The 22,071-nt window shown below is 47.0% G+C and overlaps 1 protein-coding gene across 6 annotated transcripts in view; it reads left to right on the top strand.

Annotated features, from left to right (window-relative positions):
• The window catches only part of LOC137412119 (uncharacterized), a 142,421-nt gene that overhangs the window by 39,234 nt on the left and 81,116 nt on the right, over positions 1–22,071 (top strand). For all 6 annotated transcript variants that reach the window (XR_013624277.1, XR_013624276.1, XM_078783102.1 and 3 more), the window contains exons 3-4: positions 6,474–6,527; positions 20,183–20,236. Coding sequence is in view for 4 of the 6 variants with exons in the window: in XM_078783102.1 (XP_078639228.1) it covers positions 6,474–6,527; positions 20,183–20,236 (108 nt within the window). In the remaining 2 variants the exon portion in view is untranslated. The remainder of the gene's footprint in view (positions 1–6,473; positions 6,528–20,182; positions 20,237–22,071) is intronic.

The raw sequence follows: 22,071 nt of genomic DNA, 5'->3' as shown, positions 1-22,071 counted from the left end.
GCGGCTGTGATGGGTGGGAAGGGGTTTTGAACACTTGAAGTGGGGAAAGGATTGGCATTCTCTCAAACAGGGCTTAAACCCAAGTCATTATAAAAGGTCTTTTTCCAAGGCCATTATTTACTTTTAACCGGGTGGGACAGAGGTTTGAAGGCTTGGAGTAGGGAGAGAATTGATGCCTTAAGGTTGGGAGTGGGAGGGTAAGGACTCGAGGTTTCTGAGGGGGTGGTGGGAGGGGTTGGGAAAATTGAGGATTTGAAGTCATATTTTACATTACGTGGAATTTCCACGGGTCGCTGCTAGTAACATTTATTAATTCTGCATGCAAACACTTCTTCTCATGAATTTAATGTAATAATAAATGTTACGAGTAATGAATCCTCCCTTTGCTGAAATATTTACCTTTTTTCTTTCATTTGTCAATGGAGAGTAATTTTATTTTGCACAAGTTGAAAGACTTCCTTCTATGCCAAAATTTTTGGCTTGTTTCAAAGTTTTTTCGTGAAACTAACAGCAACGAGAGTTATTGCCATGTTCCAAGGTATCCATTGCCATGTTCCAAGGTATCCATTGCCATGTAGCATTTTAAACTCGAAAAACAATCCAGAAGAATCTTCAATGTCTTCCATACTAACTGTTACAACACCTGTGCTTGCCAAGCTCACGAATGGTCTTAGGGTTTGGAGAAACCCAGGAGACAACTGCGGACCTTTGTATGTGGTTACCATTTTTTTTTACTCAAACATCTAACTTTTTGGAAAAAATGAACTGAGTATCTGCTGATCGAAGTTTCCACTCCATGTGATCCAAATCTTGCATTTGTTTTTTCTTTCTGAACCACATCCTTATTCCTGCATGTAACTTGAACATTTTTTATGGATTACGTTTCTTCCACCTTATGGAGATGGGAATAGGGTAATTATAGGGCCAATTGGAGTATTTTTGCATACAAGGTCAAGGCTTGTGGAAGAGCTAGTATACTGAACGGATCAGGACGCAACAGAGCAAAAGCAACAGTAACGAGAGGGGTAAAACACCAACAGCAGGGTTGAAGGACAAAATAGAGGAAGACTTGGACAAATAATGGGTGTGGGGAGGAGTGAGGGCTATGGGAGGACACATGGAATGGACAAAGAGGATACAGAAGCAAATTCTCAGGAAGGAAAAACTGGAAATTTGGAAAGAAATGGGCTTGCGGGTGAGAGTGGGCAGGAGGTGGGGGGTTAACAGTGTTAGAAAGATCATGGCTTTGGGGTGACCTGAGATGGTGGTGAACACCTGTCTTGAAGACGTTGAGGGAAGAATGATATTGAAGAGAATGAATATGGAAGTTGGTTCGACCAGCGGGAGAAAAGAAGAACGAATGAGTAGAGGTGAGCAATGATTCTGGATTTTGGAAATTTCACCAGAAGGGAGTTACTGGCAGACCATGTGTGCCCTGCAGAAACCTGGGAGGGACAGAGCTAAGAGAGGGCAGAGAGTGCTAGACCAAAAATGAGGTGGTAGAATACGGAGGCCATCAACCTGTCTGTGATGAAAAATAACAGGCCTAGACACTCAGGTTCATTGCAGGAGAGCCCAATGATTTTGAGGGCCTTGCTTTCCACCGCATCAAGAAGGGCAAGATGTGAGGCAGGGGCACCAGCCCAAAGGGGAGAGCAATACACCAAACTAGGATTGAAGGCTTTGTAGGTTGTCAAACGTTCAGACTGGCCAAGGAAAGACATTGCATGACAAATGATGCCCAGTCAGCGGCCAGCTTTGGTGGCCATCTTGGGACTATGGTATGACCAAGAAAAATCATGGCTGATGGTGAGGCCCAAAAGTTTGAGGACTTAACCTGCTAGTGGTTTGTTTAGGAGGTAGATGGGAGGGTTTGCCAGACAGTCTTTTCAGAGAGACAGGTTGGTTGTGTGTGGTTGGATTTGTCAGGGTTGAAAGTCTTTTTTAAAGTGTTGGACCGGATCTCAATATCGTTGAAGCTGTATCGGACTATCTGGACAAAGAAAAGGCCTATTCTTGCAAAAGTCTCTCGGATATGTAATGTTACACTCACCAACAAATTGAAGCAGACAGGCCCTGGTTTATTACTTGACCAAACAGCACAATCAATGATGGAATTCCCTGCCTGCGAAGCACCAGGATGATAGTTTTATAGTCTGTACAGGAAGTATTCAAAGACAAGTATGTTCTCCCACCCGTCAACCCGTTTAGTATTGATGATTGGAAAATGTTGGATTCGTTTTCCAAGAAGAAAAAGGAAACTTCAGCTGTGTAAGCTTTACTCCAAAGTTCACTGAACCAAAGCCTTCACAAAGAACATAAAATCTGTCAACAAGAGGAAATAAACTGCTTTACAAGAGAAAATAGAAATGTTCTCCTTCAGTTGTAGAACAGAAGGATTTGACAAAACAAACCTTGTCAAATGAGATTAAGATTATTGCAATCCTCTCTATTGTTTGTCAAGTCAAACTCTTCTCTGAAAGTCAAAGTTGTTTATAAGCAAAAGTGGTTGTGCTGGAAACTCAACATGAACGCAGAATCCCGAAACGTCGGCTTCTCTTTGTTTCTCACGGTGGTTAGCATACCTTAGCATACCTGAATCAGCGTCGTGTTGATTTTATCCATTGCTCTGCGATGGGGATCAGCACTAGCCCTCACCTGAGACTAGTTCTTCATCCTGGTAAAGGTAAAGTGAATGTAGACCAGAGCCAATTCTCCAGTGGCTGGAATTATACCTGACACATGGGAAATGGTTGTGATTGTTGGTGGACAGTCTCACAACACCAGAACATAGCCGCAGGAGTTCCTCAGAGGCATCCTCCTTGGCCCAGCTGTCTTCAGTTACCTTATCAATGACCTTCCCTCCATCATTGGGACTCTTCATTGGGTTGTGTATGGGACTCTTCAATCATGATTTCAGAGTTCAGTTACATCCTTTGCTGCTCTGATTAATGAACAAATAGCTGCCCATTTGAAGAAAGACCTTGACAATGTTTAGGCCTAGTGTGACAAGTGGCAAGTTGTGTTCCTCTATATGATAAAGTATGAGTGTCTGTCTATCTGTCTGTGTGCCTGTTTGTCCGCCGCCGAACCACTCCCTCAATTTTGGGGCTAGCCTCGCCAAACTTTCTGTGGAACCTTTTGGGGTCCCAGCGGGTGTTCTAAGGTGGGTGGGAGGTTACATACATTTCTCAATACAATTATGATTTTGAGTTTCCGCCTGTACGAGTCTGCTCTCTCTCCGCATGTAAACATATTGTCACGTGAACCCTTCTGGTTAATACCAGGGCTCGCGAATGACCAAACGGCTTTAATTGAGGCAACGACCAAATACGGATTTTGCTATCACAGCACGGGAGAAAGAATGAAGAAGAAGAAGCGGAAGCGCTTATCTGGAGAGGGAACAAACTCAAACGGGAATCCGGTTTTAGAAGGAAATGGAAAATAATACAAGGGTTTATTTACAAGGAATCGCGGGACAGGAAAATACGCGCCGGTAATAAAATGTCCTAGATCGGGACGTCCCCACACACAGATTTCGGATACGAGACGAGGGAATGAATTGCAAAAATAACTGTCCGTCGTGTACGTGTGAAATGTGGTGCTTCTTAACTGTCTGCAGTCTTGTCCACCGTCCAACGCGGCTCCAAGCTCCGGCACGAGGAAACCCTCCGTCCGCTTCACCCACGCGCTCCGCCAGGCCCGAGCCAATGCCCCACTCCAGGCTCCTCGTCGACCGCCCACGAGGTCCGTTTGCTCACAGCACCAAAAGCACCGAGCACTGCTCCAAGCACCACGAAGATGGGGAACCAACGACCACCAGGACCTCTCAAGACGAAGAGCCAAGAGCCAAGGATGAATAACGACAAGCAAAGGACCAGCATGCCTCAATCCAAGCACGAACCGTCAGCACGACACAATCCCCCAGAGTGAAGCTTCCAGAATCCTGCCAGCGAGTCCTTTTGTTACTTGGCATGTGTTTCGGGGTCCCCCCGCCCTTACCCCTGGTCTCGGTGGACCTCCGAACCCCGAGAGGGTCCCTGGCAGAAAGATGTGTTATTCCTGGTTGAAACCCAGCAAATAACGTCCTTCAATGGAACCAGCAAATTAAACAGCCGAACCAATGATGCAACCACACCAAGTTATAAACAAACCATACTATATTATAAATCACACACAAAGAGCCATACAGCAATGGGGCAATCACCCCTGCTTTCAAATCTTACGATAATATCCTTGTCAAACCCCTTAACCCCACTCACGGCACCTCCCCCAATGTCTCTGCTCCCCTCCAAGGTGAAGTCCCAATGTCTCTGTGCGCTCCCACGATCGGGGAGTCGAGGCCCGGTGGTCAATTGAGGTGTGGACGAGCGAGACGACCCCAAAGTCACGGGCTCAGCCCCCAGCAGCACAACGGTGGCGAGGAACCTCACAAAGCTGCGCTCCCTCCCGCGATCGGGGAGTCAAGGCCCGGTGGTCAATTGAGGCGTAGACGAGCGAGACGACCCCGAGGTCACGTGCTCAGCCCCCAGCAACACAGCGGTGGCGAGGAACCTCACAAAGGTGCACTCCGATGTACACGTTGCGGTTCAACCCGCGAGCCTCCGTATAATTCTCACGTGTCCCTTTCTGGCACAGCCGTTCCCGGCAATCCACCAGGGAATAATGCCCAGCCGACATGACGAAAGCCTGTTCCCTGCAGGGTGCTCGCGTGGCCAAAATGGCGGACGGCTTTCGCTCCAACCCGGGTTCTCAAGGCCTGGATCCTCCGGGACCTCACTGAGAATACCCGGCGACAAAGGCTCCCTGCACTCCGGCGATATTTCTTATCGACCGAACTTCCTTTCAAGGACGCAAGGTTCCCTCGCACTGTACGTCGAATGCTCGGCCCGGATCCTTCACCACCACCTCCCTTTCCGGTCTCCTCCCACCTCCTTTTCTTCGCTCCACCTCTTCCAGTCTCGATCCGGATTTCCGGCCACATTTTACCAGGAGCGCTTTAAAATCTTTTACTCACAACAACCCTTTCCCTTAAGTCACAATAAGCATAATATCTAGAATACTTCGAACCAGCAACAATACTCATAACAACAATCATTAAGGCCGAGTCCGTAACACATGTGACGTCAGTTTTGGCACGCCACCAACAGAGCCTCGTAGCTTCCCACCGTCTCGCGCCTTCCGCGCTGATTAGTTCAAGGTTCGCGCCTTCCGCGCCAACCAATCACACGTTCCCTGTGGCGTGGTTACAGCTCGTCTCACGCGATGTTGCCAGGCCAGCTGGTGGTGCCTTGATCTGGCTTCCTGCCCGTCCTCTTCCAAGGTCATTGTAAGGGAAGGGGAATTATTGAATATTGCACTAAGGGCCTATCTAGGTGTTTATATGGGTATGCATTGTCATAAGGGACAAAGGTTTGGCGACAGGGGGGACGACGAACAAAGGAATCTTATCCATAATCCCTGCACTATTTAGCATGCCCTGCTCCCTCGTAGCAGGGACATCAATACAGCTAATCCCGACAAACCGGACTAACATAGAACTTATTACAGGGTAGATTCCCTATCGCGACAGTCGAAGCATGTTACCTATACAGATCTACCTGGCTCTAGATACCACTCTACCCAAATTCATAACAGTATTCATGGGTTCGGCATTCGCAGTTTCGCCATTTACTGCATGTGGAAACATTTGCTGGTTCGGTAACGCCTCAATACAACAGTGATTTTTGAGTTTCCATCCGAACGACACCGATCTTTCTCCCATAGGTGGGAGAAGATGAGGAATCCTGTCTGTCAAGAAGTTTTGCAATTAATTAAATTGTCGCATGTAGACACATTAGGGGATTCGGCATTCGCCGTTCCGGTATTCGCCGTGTCTGTATCCTTGTGTGGATTTTTCCATCAACATCACACCACGTTCGCATGAGACATTTTGCAATTTTTTTGGTAATAACCCATTTCCTTCATCATGGCACACAAGAGCCAATCCCCCATCCCCAGCCAACACCATCACCATCATCACTGTTATCAGCCTCATCACCATCATTAAAGGTACAATGATTTTACACAGTACTACCACCACAGTTTTGGGGCAGCCCCTCCAAATTTCCTGTGCAGCTTTTGGGGTCCCTGCACCTGGCCTAAAGTGGTTGGGAGTTTTCATAAAATTTCTCAAAACATTTTTTTTTTGAGATTTAGGGTTACCAAGTATGAAAAATATTAGGGTTGAAATAAAGAAAAAAAAAAAAAAACAATTACCCAATAAATCCTATTATGATTTTCATCTGGCAACATGGAATGCATGTCTCGGTCTGTCTGCATTCTGCAAATGATTATTTTATTTTTGTAGTGCATCAATGTTTCCTGAACATAATGTCATGAAAATGGTAACTTTCCTTGCACTTTCTCATTGTTGTTTAACCTCCAAGTGTTTTATTTAACACCGACATTATATGCCTCTCCCAATGATCCAGGGTCCTCTGGGAGAGCAGGGAAAACGTGGCATGGCTGGATTTCCAGGTGAAAAGGTAGGGAAAGCAGCATTTAAAGTTCTGTGGGTGTAGAAGTAAGACTTGAAGCAGGCCTTTAGGGATAAAGCACACCCAAAGCTCTCGACAAGGTGATGCAAACCATAGCAGGAAGCTTTGTTATACAGCTTGTTCCCTTTGAACATTTCTTGTGAATAACACCCTTTGGAATGATGTCGTATAAATACAACAATGCAACTCAACTGCAAGGTTGTTTTTAAGCATGTCTCTGTTCTCATAACACTTAAATAATAATAAATCCCACCTGTTATTATTGTTGTTGTTGTTGTTGTTGTGATAAACTATGTAATATATAACTTGGCACCCATCAACATCTGGAGCATATCGAAGATATTTCAGAACAAAGCGTTTCCTGAACCCAAGCATATTTTCGTTATATCTTAGAAACAACAGTGATGATCTTCAAAATGGAGCAAACCCGAACCGGATATTTTGGCTTCTGGTTCAGGGTTTCTCCATGTGTAAGTCGGATCTGCTGCCTGATCCTTCCACCTCAATTAAAGCAAAGTTTTCCGAACCGGATCTGTGGTGTTTTTACCTGGGACACGTCATAAGTCTACAAGAGCTTTGTGTTGCTGTTGTTGTTGTTGGGGTTCTTGATGGGGGGTCGATGTTTAAAATGTGCACCCATTGGTCGGACAGCTGCCGGACAACACCCACATCCATTGCCTGACTCCACCCACCCACATCTGTTACCGAGACGAAATTATATGGCTGCCATTTTGTTTCCTGGTGGGCCTAACACAGGCCTGTAGGCCTTGCTGATTATATACACTGCCTGGTTTTGTTGTGTCAGATTTCCATTGCCTTTGTTTGAGTCGAGTGTTAAATTATTAGTAAGGTTTAATCAAGCCCTCGCCTCCCTAAAAAAAAATAGCGTTACTTGCCTTTTGAACGGTCCAATGTGCATGTTAAATGTGTGTTTCCCAATCGGCCCGTTACCGGATTTTTAAGGCCAATTCACTCGCGCTGGCAAAGACCCATACCTCAAATGACCACGTACAGGTTATTATGAACAAAAGGTTAATTACCACAGAGAGAGGGGGAGAGTGGAAAAGTGGAAGAGAGAGAGACACACACACACGACAAAACTGAGGTAACATATAAAACAAATCTCCTGTTCCGAATCACAATGAATCGCATTTGTCTAATCTTACTCATTCACATGGGAACATGGGACAGACACAGCTCTATCTAACCTTATTTATTCACATGGGAACACGGGACAGACACGGCTCTATCTAACCTTATTCATTCACATGGGAACACGGGACAGACACAGCTCTATCTAATCCTATTCATTCACATGGGAACACGGGACAGACAAGGCTCTATCTAATGTTATTCATTCACATGGGAACACGGGACAGACACGGCTCTATCTAACCTTACTCATTCACATGGGAACACGGGACAGACACGGCTCTATCTAACCTTATTCATTCACATGGGAACACGGGACAGACACAGCTCTATCTAACCTTACTCATTCACATGGGAACACGGGACAGACACGGCTCTATCTAACCTTATTCATTCACATGGGAACACGGGACAGACACAGCTCTATCTAATCTTATTCATTCACATGGGAACACGGGACAGACACAGCTCTATCTAACCTTACTCATTCACATGGGAACACGGGACAGACACGGCTCTATCTAACCGTATTCATTCACATGGGAACACGGGACAGACACAGCTCTATCTAATCTTATTCATTCACATGGGAACACGGGACAGACAAGGCTCTATCTAATCTTATTCATTCAAATAGGCACACAGGACAGACACGGCTCTATCTACTCTTATTCATTCACATGGGAACACGGGACAGACACAGCTCTATCTAATGTTATTCATTCACATGGGAACACGGGACAGACACGGCTCTATCTAACCTTACTCATTCACATGGGAACACGGGACAGACACGGCTCTATCTAACCGTATTCATTCACATGGGAACACGGGACAGACACAGCTCTATCTAATCTTATTCATTCACATGGGAACACGGGACAGACAAGGCTCTATCTAATCTTATTCATTCAAATAGGCACACAGGCCAGACACGGCTCTATCTACTCTTATTCATTCACATGGGAACACGGGACAGATACAGCTCTATCTAATGTTATTCATTCACATGGGAACACGGGACAGACACGGCTCTATCTAATCTTATTCATTCAAATAGGCACACAGGACAGACACGGCTCTATCTACTCTTATTCATTCACATGGGAACACGGGACAGACACGGCTCTATCTAATGTTATTCATTCACGTGGGAACACAGGACAGACGGCTCTATCTAATCTTATTCATTCAAATAGGCACACAGGACAGACACGGCTCTATCTAATCTTATTCATTCAAATAGGCACACAGGACAGACACGGCTCTATCTAATGTTATTCATTCAAATAGGCACACAGGACAGACATGGCTCTATCTAGTCTTATTCATTCACGTGGGAACACAGGACAGACGGCTCTATCTAATCTTATTCATTCACCTAGGAACACGGGACAGACTCGTAATTGATATTGAACCAAACCGTGAAAACCCTCAGAGATGAATTGTATAATAACTTCAACAGCAATTATGAGGGAGTTGAATGGACAGGGGAGGCGTATATATATTGTTATAGATCGCGGTTAGATGTTATAGACCGAGCGGTGGTGTAAGACCGCGACCTAACAAAACTCACCCGATTCACCCAGACTTTGGCCGTATCGCACCGTAGCTGCCCAATGAGGGGAAAAGACAAAAACGACGAATGCAAAGAGGAAAACGAAGGCAAAGAAGTTGGAAATACTACTAAATTTATTTACTATGTACACACATAAGCAAGAAGAAAGCAGGCACGTTTATTTACAGGCACATGAGACGCAGGTGACACAGTGAAAATGATTAGCTTATGCAGACTTGACTTAACTACCCAGGACAGCACAAACAAAGACACTGACTCACTCGGGGAATGCCAGGAATGGCAGAAGGTGGACGGCTGGAGGTGCACGCTTGGTGGAGCCAACACGGAGCTTGGTGGAGCCAACACGGAGCTTGGTGGAGGGGAACGCTCGGTGGAGCCAACACGGAGCTTGGTGGAGCCAACACGGAGCTTGGTGGAGGGGAACGCTCGGTGGAGCCAACACGGAGCTTGGTGGAGCCTTGGTGTGACGGGTTCTCTCTTCTCTGTAAAAGCTCAACCGTCTTGTCTCTGGTAAAAGCTCAACTCTTCCAGTCTCTTGCAAAAGCGAATCTCTCTGACTCCTCTCCACGGCTTGGGCTCCCTTGTGTCTGCCGGTAAAAACTCTTCTCCTTTTTGGCCACACCCCTGCCTTGGGTTATATAGGCCCCCGCCCCTCAACCTTTGCGAACCTCCCCGACCGCTCTTCCTCCGCCCTCTGTAGCCAAACCCCTGGCTCATGGTTGGTCGAGCGGGGCTGGTTCACTCCTCCCCCTCTATGACGAGGTGGAGACACGCCTTTCTTCCATGACTCGAGCCTCGTGGTCAATGGCGGTTATTGGAGGGGAGGTGATTGGGAATCGAGGCTCAGCAATGACGAGAGGGGATGTAATATGGCAATCGAGGGTCGGCAATCACGAAAGGGGGGATGTGAAGGAAATGGGGATTTCTGGGGATGGGAATGGAAGGGGATCTATTCTCTTTCACTGGTGCAATGGAGTATTTCAATTAATGGGAGACACAGCCTTATCTTAAAACACAGAATAAGATATAACTATCGAACATGAATATCCTATGATTGGCTGACGTGTATGCTTGTGGACTATGGGACGCCCTTTTGATCTTACTCAGCTCCGGAGGCAGGAGGCACAGCACAACAACAATAATAATAATCATACAGCACACAATAAAAAAAATATATGCAGTCCTCATATCCACAACACTGCACTCTCCTCCTCTTAGGCACGTCCCGGGCCTACAACTTTTAGCTTTAGCGTGACACGTAGGTGTAGTTCCCTCTATTTTTAACCTGACCCTGAGTGCGACAGTTTAAACATAAATAAATGTGTCCCGCTGCTCCATTGCACCCTGCCTAACAGACTTTCGCCCACAGTTAACCGAATTGCGGAATGGTCTTCAAACTATACACTGACGGTGGGGAGCATTATTTACAATGACTCTGCTTTTATTTACAAAACTAACCCAGGACCTGTAATTGTTCTTTCTGGGGGGAGGACAGTCTGCTCTGCATCAATGCACCATGAACGCACCCAATAACGCACCAATACACACCCAAGCACCAATCGGTGCAGTCCCCATTGTTCAATGAATAAAATAAAACCAACAACCCCAACCCTGCAGGTGTCTCTTGCTCTTCGGCTCCCTCTGCTGGTTATTATTATTTCTTCCAGTTGTTGTCATTTTCATTTGCTTTGCTTACTGGCGGCCTATTTGCAATAAAGCTTGCCCAAACGTGTCCATTTTATTTATCTTTATTTATGGCCCACAGGGCCGACTACGTGTGGTTCACCTGTGGGGCATCGGTGCCCTGTGGCCAAGGTCCGCCAGCAAGATTTCGGGCCCTCATGGCCGGTTCCAGCAGAGGGGCCTTGCCCCAACCCATGGGGTCCATAAGTGGTGCTCGGCCACTGACATGTGGTCCATAATGTGGTGCATCGATGCAGACAGCTGGTTCTGGGAATTTCGGGCGCACAATGGCCGACCCACACACGCTCCCCTCGGCGCCCAACGGCGCTCAGGTCCTCATGTGGGAGACAAAAAGGGGGGACAAGACAGATGAGCGAGGGGTAAGGTCTCAAGGGTACACATCAAAAAGGCAATGCAAGGCGAAATGCGTACGGAGGGCGAAGTGAGAAAGCTCGTCCCTACCGTACGTCACCCCCCTGTTACCTAGCCTACCCTTGCCCTTACCCCATATGTACAAAACCTACACATTACCAATTCGTCACTACTGTCACGTCTTCCCCATATTTCCCCTATATCAAATTCGTCACCACAATCCCTCTACTTCAAAATTTGCCATCACCAATTCATCATCAATCCTCATAAGGAGGGAGAGATGGAATTACGCACAATGTCACACCCACGTCATGATGCGTCTCACAATCCAAAACATTTGCATCATAAAAATAATTAAACCATGGCATGGTGTGGAGTACCTGTCACCTCAGGTGAGTGGATGCAGATGGTGCGAGGAGACTTCATCCTAACTACTTTCTAAAATGACTTTAACACACTTTACACTACCCGGGGTCTTTCTCCGGCCAAACCATTGGCCCTCTTACACTATGGGTTCTAACAACCAATCCCCATTGACCAAACTGTGGTGCTTCTCAATTTGGGGTCTCACTCCCCCGATTCATCTCCCGGTGCCCTCGCACAATTTCTGGGCCGCGACGTGTAGCTCTCCCAACAGGTCTACCCACCTGCACACCTCCACCACTGTAGTTGCCACCCGAGCTTACCTAGCTCCTCACCCTAACCTATCTAACTGGGGGCAGCCCCTCTCCTGGCTCTGTCACCCCATGGTGCCCTCTGGCACTGGGCTACCCGGGTCCGTCCTCCGGATCCTCGGGCCCCATCCACAACAACTACTACCGGCTCCCAGAGCCCACCTGCGGCCTCACCTGGCCGACATCCTCACAGTGGTGGAGTGCCCAACCAACTACACACACTAACAGGCTACACGCCCAGCCATTTCCACAACACTAATGCACCCATCCACAACACCATTCTGCAACCGCACCACAGATGCCAATATCCAACCACAATTTACCTGTACCCTCTACCTAACACTTACACTACCCGCCCCGGGTACTCGTGATGGGGGTCCACTCTTCCCCCATTCACACCTTCGCACCATCCACTCCACTCCACAATTTCCACCATACTCACTCCACGACCATCCATTCCAATACTCCAGACCATTTATTCCATACACCTGTCTTTCATTCACCTGTTGTTGCACACCTGTGCAATCCTACCTGGTGCCACCTGCACCCTCCTCCTCTTTCTGGACCAGTTGGTCAACGCAACACACATCACCATCACTCACTCATACACTGCTCCACACACCTGTTCAGTTGCACACCTGTGCAATCACACCTGTTCCATTCTCACCTGTTCAATCCTCACACACACGGCATCATCTCAGCTAACTTCTCCCCTCTGAAACTTGCGCTTCCCAGTCGTCCCTTTAAACTATTGCGCTCCCACGTCATTATCATCCATACTAATCTACCTGCGTCCCCACTACAGGTATCAGTCACTAACTAAACTTAACGTCACCTAATGTCAATCTTCGCTAGATCCCTACACACCATATCCTAACCCACCCGGGCTAGTTTTCCACTGCCATACACCCCCTAAGCTAGTGCTCCTTTGCCCCCACCTTGTGAGGGATGGCGGATTTGCCATCCCACCACATCGGGGGTCTCTCACTACCAATTTCGCTCGTCCAAATCCAACAATTCAAAAATTTTCCATTTACTGCCAATTCTATTCACTTTTCTAAATTTCGTTTTAAATCACTATCACTACCACCATCACCCGTCTACTTATTACATCCTCTCGGTGCGCCAATTCACATCTACAGCCCGGCTTCGTACAGCCGAGCAATGAACGCGGGTCGTTTTGTGCCAGCGGCTGGATACGTCCCGCATTCGGGGCAGGGACGGAGGCTTACCCGGGCCGACATCCCATGCACCACCTCGGCGTGGAGTCATCCAATGTCCCGATCTCGACCTGCCGGCACGTCTCAATAGAAAGTGGTCGCCATGACGACCCTTCCTATCGGGCTGCCCGCTCCGCCTAGTGGAGCCCGGACGCGGCCGTTCCACGCGAGGCCCAGCGTGGATCGCGCACGGCGGTTCTTTCGAAACCGCCGTGGTTCGGATCCCCGCCGGTTCTCGCGGCACGCGAAGCCCGGCACGCACCGAGGGCCCGATCCGGCTAAAAGTCGACCTAACCTTTAACCCGGTTATCGTCGACGCCTCACCTGCAGGCTTACATGCATACGCTACCCCTTTCGTGCTCATACATGCAGCCGTTCCCATTCTCCTCGTACCTTTCCTTACACACCCCGGTACACTCACTCCGCCCATCGACTTGGTCACACACCTGACCACCGAACACCTTGGCACACCTCACCAATACACCTCTTCGCGCCCCTTTCTCGGTCACCTCCTTTGTGACAATCACAGGTGTGCTCTCACCCGCACACCCAACCACGTGTCTCACTACCAATTCCAGCGTGCATTCCCACTCACGCTCTACCATTCCAGGTGTGCATCCTTCTATTCCAGGTGTACATCCTCGCTCACCTGCCACAACCAACTCACGCTCCGTTTCACTCTCACTACTCTCACCTCCACTCTCGGTCGCGCACTCACCCTTACTCTTGACAGCATGCGCTTTCCCCATGCACCCGTCCGTTACACACCTTTCTCGCGCATCCTCTCGCGCACACTTTTTCGTTACTTCCTCCGTAACACTCACCACACCGCGCTTCCCTGTGCTCCCTCGCACACGCGCTACGACCGGCTCACTCCTGACGGCACACTCACTCCTCGGCGTGCACTTTTTCCTCACACACCCCATGGTCGGACATTCTCGCACACCTCTTTTTTCGCACACCAGACCTGTCGCACACCTCACCAACGGCCTTTCACGAACACCCGGATCCAAACCAATCCCCAAGCCGACTGAAGCTTTCCTCACATCATGTACATTGCCACTCACCTTGGCACCTCGTCCCCGCACCTCCTTTGCCACCTGCAAACTCTTTATTTGGTTAGTGAGCATCACATCATGATTTGAACACAGACCTTGTACATATTCCATGACTTCCTCCTTTATCTCCCTCTTAGTTTCTGTCCGTCCCTTCTTAATTTCACTCACCTCTTCTCCCACTTCCTCTAATTTTTGTTTAACCTCTTTTATTTCTCGGTGCGTCCCCTCAAGTTCGTCCTCTAAGGCTACCGTGACCGTCTCTATGTGCATCCTTACCTGCCGGTCCTTTGTCTCCATTATCTCTGTCACCTCTTCCACCCTCATTGTCAGTTCCTCCCTTACCATCTGACATTGCCTCTGCGTCGCTATTAATTCGTTTTTAATTTCTTTTTGTGTCGCCTTCAACCCTCCTAGTACCGCAGTGTTCTTTTGAACCTGCTCCACTAACTTCGTTTGTCCCTCCGTCAGCTGTTCCACCTCCTCCGTCAGATCTTCTATTCCCCCTTGTAACTTAACCGTATTATTCCTCACTTCTTTCTCTATACGCTTTTCGCCTCGCTTTACCTCCTCGCGCAGCCCCGAGACCTCCTCACTCACCCCTCGTCGTATTTCCTCCATCTGGTTCCCCATCTGTTCGATTTCCCGGGCGGATTGTTCCCCTATTTCCCGCAATTTGTCCTCCATCCTATTTTCTAACCCCATTAACCCATTTTTCACCCCCTCTAACTGATTCTCCTGGGCAGCCATTCTATTTTCCACCCCCATTAACCCATTTTTCACCTCTTTTATCCCGTTGTCTAACCCCTCAAAATTATTGTCTAACTTCTCACCGGTACCCCTCGCTTCGTCCCTCATTACCCCCAATTGCTCACTCTGAGCATCCATCCGGTTCCCCATTACCCCCATTTGGTTTCCCATCCTGTTTTCCATCCCTTTGAAATTATCGTCTGTTTTTACCATAAAGGCCATCATCTGTTTCATAAACAGGTTCCAATTCATTGGCATCTCGGGTTCGGCTACCGCGACCATGGGCGTGGCTAAATTTGGTGCCGCAACAACCATGTGCGCGAGGACGCCATTTTGTGCACCTGATACACCCTCAACCACACCTTCTTTACTCTCCTCCACCCTTTCCTCCACATACATTTCCCCGAGGTCCTGGGTCGATTCTACCCCGTCTATCTCTCCCACCGGCATCCCGTCGCCTTGAACAGCCATGGCGCGATTTCAAAATTCGGGTTTTTATACAACAAACAAATTTCGGCTTTATAATTTCGAGCGCGTAAACGCGCTCCGGGTCCGATCTCACTCCTCGACACCAATTGTTATAGTACTAACACAATTGGTGTCCAAAATTTGGGCTAAATAAATTTAGTCCCAGGTTCGAATCCAACTCCTGACAACCAATTGTTATAGATCGCGGTTAGATGTTATAGACCGAGCGGTGGTGTAAGACCGCGACCTAACAAAACTCACCCGATTCACCCAGACTTTGGCCGTATCGCACCGTAGCTGCCCAATGAGGGGAAAAGACAAAAACGACGAATGCAAAGAGGAAAACGAAGGCAAAGAAGTTGGAAATACTACTAAATTTATTTACTATGTACACACATAAGCAAGAAGAAAGCAGGCACGTTTATTTACAGGCACATGAGACGCAGGTGACACAGTGAAAATGATTAGCTTATGCAGACTTGACTTAACTACCCAGGACAGCACAAACAAAGACACTGACTCACTCGGGGAATGCCAGGAATGGCAGAAGGTGGACGGCTGGAGGTGCACGCTTGGTGGAGCCAACACGGAGCTTGGTGGAGCCAACACGGAGCTTGGTGGAGGGGAACGCTCGGTGGAGCCAACACGGAGCTTGGTGGAGCCAACACGGAGCTTGGTGGAGGGGAACGCTCGGTGGAGCCAACACGGAGCTTGGTGGAGCCTTGGTGTGACGGGTTCTCTCTTCTCTGTAAAAGCTCAACCGTCTTGTCTCTGGTAAAAGCTCAACTCTTCCAGTCTCTTGCAAAAGCGAATCTCTCTGACTCCTCTCCACGGCTTGGGCTCCCTTGTGTCTGCCGGTAAAAACTCTTCTCCTTTTTGGCCACACCCCTGCCTTGGGTTATATAGGCCCCCGCCCCTCAACCTTTGCGAACCTCCCCGACCGCTCTTCCTCCGCCCTCTGTAGCCAAACCCCTGGCTCATGGTTGGTCGAGCGGGGCTGGTTCACTCCTCCCCCTCTATGACGAGGTGGAGACACGCCTTTCTTCCCTGACTCGAGCCTCGTGGTCAATGGCGGTTATTGGAGGGGAGGTGATTGGGAATCGAGGCTCAGCAATGACGAGAGGGGATGTAATATGGCAATCGAGGGTCGGCAATCACGAAAGGGGGGATGTGAAGGAAATGGGGATTTCTGGGGATGGGAATGGAAGGGGATCTATTCTCTTTCACTGGTGCAATGGAGTATTTCAATTAATGGGAGACACAGCCTTATCTTAAAACACAGAATAAGATATAACTATCGAACATGAATATCCTATGATTGGCTGACGTGTATGCTTGTGGACTATGGGACGCCCTTTTGATCTTACTCAGCTCCGGAGGCAGGAGGCACAGCACAACAACAATAATAATAATCATACAGCACACAATAAAAAAAATATATGCAGTCCTCATATCCACAACAATATATATTTATTTTGTGTCTCAGGTTGTGATCACAATGCGGTCAGTCTTGTTGTTATGTTTTCGTCCATGTGTTGCTGTTTGTGTTTTCATCGAAATATTTTCGTGTTAAGTCGTACCTTGTTGTCAATATTGTCAAATTAGTTTTTGTGAAGGCCAGGCCTACTCCTTGGATAGCCAGGAGCAAAATTGTCTTGGTTTTCTTTATCCTTCTCTTTCTTCCCACTCCCTCCCACCTCCCCCGAATAACAAAAAAACCTTTCGGTCTCTTCAACGCTATCATAAGCCCCCACCTTGCTTCACCAAAACATGATGTCATTCTACCAACTACTTGTACTTCCTGTACCTTTTTCTTTACCTCTCCATTTTCTCAATATCTTAATTGAAGTAAATGCTTCTTCCTTCTTCCTTTAAAAGCTTTCAAAAACATATTAAAATGCTTCAATTTACTGCTTTCTCTGTCACAAGTACCTACGTGTTCCTATTCATCATTATCTATACCTCTTCTTCTTCTTCTTCTTCTTCACATGGCATATTTTCAAACTTGTCTCATCGAAGCACTTGGTCCATCAACCTCCATCCGGTTCCTACAGAACAGCCTTCCTCTGTGCTCTCAACAAAAATTCCTTCCGCCCATCCCATGATCTTTATCTCAGAATGTTAAATATGGGAATCTTGGGAAGTCCAGTTTGCAGAGGTTGTCTGCGCACAACAATCAAATCCGCTTCACGTTATATTCCAGAGTCAAACCCCATCGTGTCAGTACCCTCTTCTACATCTTCAACAAGCCTACGGCCTGCCAACCCCACCCCTTATAAGTGCCCCTACTTCAGCATCCCTCCACGTCATGTCGTTTCGTCTCCAAGCTTCCCCTCTCCCTACCCTCTCCAAGCTCCCCTCTCACCCCCCCCCCCATCCTCTCCAAGTTTTCCCTCACCCCCATCCTCTCAGACAACATGGACCAACCTTTAACCACTATTCCAAACTCTCTCTTCCTCATATTTCAATTGTCACCATGATAATTGGCTGGATGTGGGTACCTCTCTCACCAGATATCGCACTTCAGCAAAGGACTTCTGTGAGTCCATGGGACTGACTCCATCTGAGAACTTTCTAAAATCCTCATGGCAAATCCTCCATTCTGCTCTTGGTGATGACAAATTTTCCTGCAAATATCTCCTGCTTTTCATATGCCCCCAATTGGTTCAAATGATCATATACTTATGAAGGTCAACATCTCTCTCGTTATTTTCAGCAAAGGCGATTCTGGCAATTCACTCAGACAGATTGCCAAGGACTGTAAACGGCTATCTCACTTCAGGTCTGGTCTCCCATATCTACTGCCCCTGATATTAACTCAGCCTGGGAATTCTCTCTTCTGCTATTTAGATTCATCCCATTTCGTCTTTAATTATCCTACGCTTCTTCCCACCCGTACACAAAATCCTCTGGTATGGCAGTTGCTCTGAAGCAACTTGCCTTCTCTTCCTGGAAAGCAAACATGACCAAAGACAATCTCAGATCATTCCAAAAAGCCCACAATAAGTGGGTGTCCACTCTCAGGAGAGCCAGAAACAACATCTGTCCAACCTTAAGAATGAAGTTTCAAACTTCTCCCCCTCCTCTAAAACCTGGTGGCATCTTGTTAAGTCTGTCTCTGGTGTATGCTCCCTTTCATCCCTTCCCTGACTTCAAAGAGCAATACAGTCGACTCCGCTTGTGAGAAGGCCAAATGCCTCAATTCTGTGTTTGCTTCCAAATATTGTGTCCCCAACTCCTTGCTCTCTGTATCCACCCTATCCAGTCGGACTCAACTGCTCATGGGCTCTGTGTCTTTTGCACATGTGAAGGTGGAAAGGTTTAGGTCAACCCTCGACTCTGATTCTGCAACTGGACCAGACTCATCAGCTCATGTATCCTAAAAGCCTGCGTCCTCTTTTTGCCCTTTTCACCTGATATATTTCACCACTCTAGGTCATCTTCCATTTGCTTGGAATCTGTGAACATAATTGCATTACATATAAAGGTGCAAAAGCAGCTCCCTTGAATCACAGACCTATTGGCGTACATCCGGTCATCGCAGTCAATATGAATTCCTTCCATTTCTCCAACAAACTCATCTCAGATCATCAATTCCGATTTAGACTACCTTGGACATGCTGCTTCTCCTTACCCAATAATGGATGGAGGCCCTCAATATTACACATGAGATCAGGGCCATTTCCCTAGCTTGACACCGTGAAAACCAAGGCCTTCAAGATCATCGGACTATCCCACATTGAAGCTGAGTCTATTACTTTCCCATTGCAGATAGTTCGTCTCTTTGTCTTCTACCGCCTCCTTTATGGTCTTCACCCTCTGCTCTTTTTGTGCTTTGCCCTCCCCCTCCCACCCTCCTGGTTTCTGCAGGGTGTACGCAGACCACCATCAACCTTCTTCTGGTGTAACTACCAAAATCAAGATGCACTTCTCACCTCCACTTTCTTCCTGCCTGTGGAACCAACTTCCACATTCTTTTCAAGCTCATTGTTCTATTCAGGTCTACAAGACAACTGTTCACCAACATGTCAGATCATCCCCCATCCAATACCATGATATTTTCTACCCTTGTTAACCACTCATCCCTCACCCCAAGCCCACCTCCTTCCAAATTAAATGTATCATTCTTGAGAGTTTCCTTCTGTAACCATCTTGGCGATCCCATGCATTCTTTCTTACCTCCAATGTCTCCCCACACCCATTGTTTATTCAAGTCTCCCTCAATGTTGTCCTTCAAATCCCCCTCCCCTCTCTCACCCTCTCACTCTCTCTCCCCTCTCTCTCTACTATTCCTTTTGTTCTGTTGCTTCCTGATCCGTTGTGATCTAGCTATTCAACGAGCCTTGACACTGTATACAAAAAAGTTGAATGATATTCTAGTTCGTTGTCTTAGATTTGAGCACATCTTTAGCTATCTCATCTGAGATGGAGGAAGAAGAGGAATTAGTTATTCACCTTGTGTTTCAGCTTCTGCACCCCCATCTGTCCTTCCCCTTGCCATCACTCTCACTCACTTGTACTGTGCTGTTGGTGTTTTCCCCTTTTCCATTTTGTTCCCTTCCATCCTGCTCTAGCTCTTCCATGAGCCTCAATCACATATATACCAAAAAACGTGCTGTGAAATTGGATGATCCATGTTGCAAAAATGATTTGCTGCAGAACTTTACATCTAGGTGTGTCTCTGTTTCAGGGAACTCGTGGCCCGATGGGACGTCCCGGGTTAGATGGCAGGAAAGGGGAAAAGGTTAGTCGCACAGCATGAACATTGTGGCCACAACTCCGAATGACATATTTTTTGTGATTGTTATTACAATGTATTAACCTGAGACACAATTTAAAACTCAGGTTCCACAGAAAATCAAGATTCAAATAACAAAGGATTGAACAATGGCCTCAGTCACAATTGCAGCAGTAACATCTGTCGTCCCATTAGAATCTTCAGCATCACTTCATAATTTGTCTGTTCCCAGTGATAAAGTGTCTTGTGCAGTGAAATTTATCCTTCTTCGACTCCCCCAGAGTCTCCCTTCGACTTCGACTCCCTTCGACTCTTCGACATAATTAAGGTTGTGGCGCAATCATTTCCCCCCCTCCCCAAGGGGGTTTTCTCCCTCGAGCGGGTTTTCCCCACCATTGCCGTCAATGGGGTTGCATATTGAGGTGTATATCCATGTTAAATTAGCTTTATCATGGCATTTTTCCAAGGCTGCTTCTAATAACAAAACGAATGATAATAGCATAATATTAATGTTATTACAAAACAATATTAACACTAATAATGTCCCACCTCCCCAAGGAGTTTTCCCTCCTTTAACAAACGTCGAGTCAATGTTTATAAATAGCCTTTCATGGAATTTTGTGGGAGCAACAGCCCAATGGCCTCTACCAGAAGTAAAAATATTATAAACCACAAACACGTATGATTAGCTTTTTAAACAGTCGCTATTGCTGTTTATAACACTAAATGAAGAAATTTGGAGGAATCCCGACATCCTTGAGGTAGGTTTTACTTACAGAACTGAGCAAAGATCTCCCGTACTCTCTATACCCCACAATGGTTGGGTTAATAACATGACCTTTCCTGCCTGTTAATCAACAGATTCCCTGTATGAGATGCACAGTGGGGTGTGTGTGTTGGAGAATAACAATAAAAAAACTCCAAACAAAGGGTCATAGGCTTCCGACAGAGAAAGCTCTGTGAAGTCTGTGTGGACACACTAGGCAGCCAGGTTGGGTCATGCTAATATTAATGGCTACACCTTCCCCCAGGAGAGGCAAAGCATCAAGGCAAAAAAGATGAGACTCCCTGCCTCAAATAAGGAAAGACAGAAAATAAATAAACAAAGAGAGCTGGAATGCTGAGGGGAGAGAGGATGTGCTCCCATGCAGGTCGTGCTCTGAATATGATGTGTGGAAGATGGGCGGTGAAGGAGATCACCTCATATCGGGATGTAAAAAGCTCATATCAGAACAGCTGTACACCCAAAGGCACAACAAGGTTTGTAGAGTAATCCACTGGCACATCTGCCGAAATTTCAATGTCCCAGTTGCACAAAACTCACAGAAACATGAACCAAAACCATCATTGAAAACAAGGACATAATGCTCATGCAGGACCGAATTATCCCATCCAGCGTGAACATAGAAAACAAAGCATTGCACCTGGACAGAGTACTCAGGAACAAAAAGGAAAATAAGGTAACATATAAATAATAATAATAATAATAAGAGAATGATCAAATATCAAGATCTCAAGAATGAAGTGAAAAGATCCTGGAAGCTGAAAAGCACCAAAATTGTACCAGTGATAATTAGAGCAATGGGATTGATGAAGAAGAACCTTACAGAGATCTTAGAAAATATCCCCAGTGGGTTTTACCACAAACTAACTACAGTTGGAACCTGTACTCAGTGACAATCCTGAAAAGAGCCCTCGGAACAAAACTCTGAGAACAACACAACTTAGTCCATCAATCGAGATCCCTCGTCCAAATGGAGGTGGCTACTCAGAACTCTAGGAGGGCTCCGTTCCATCTTGTGAAACCTGACTATGGATATAACAATCAATGACACACACAC

This window comes from Myxine glutinosa, chromosome 8, assembly GCF_964187855.1.
Source record: "Myxine glutinosa chromosome 8, kmMyxGlut1.1, whole genome shotgun sequence".
NCBI lineage: Eukaryota > Metazoa > Chordata > Myxini > Myxiniformes > Myxinidae > Myxine > Myxine glutinosa.
The sequence above is the reverse complement of the archived record's forward strand: the minus strand, read 5'-3'. Positions and strand labels throughout refer to the sequence as shown.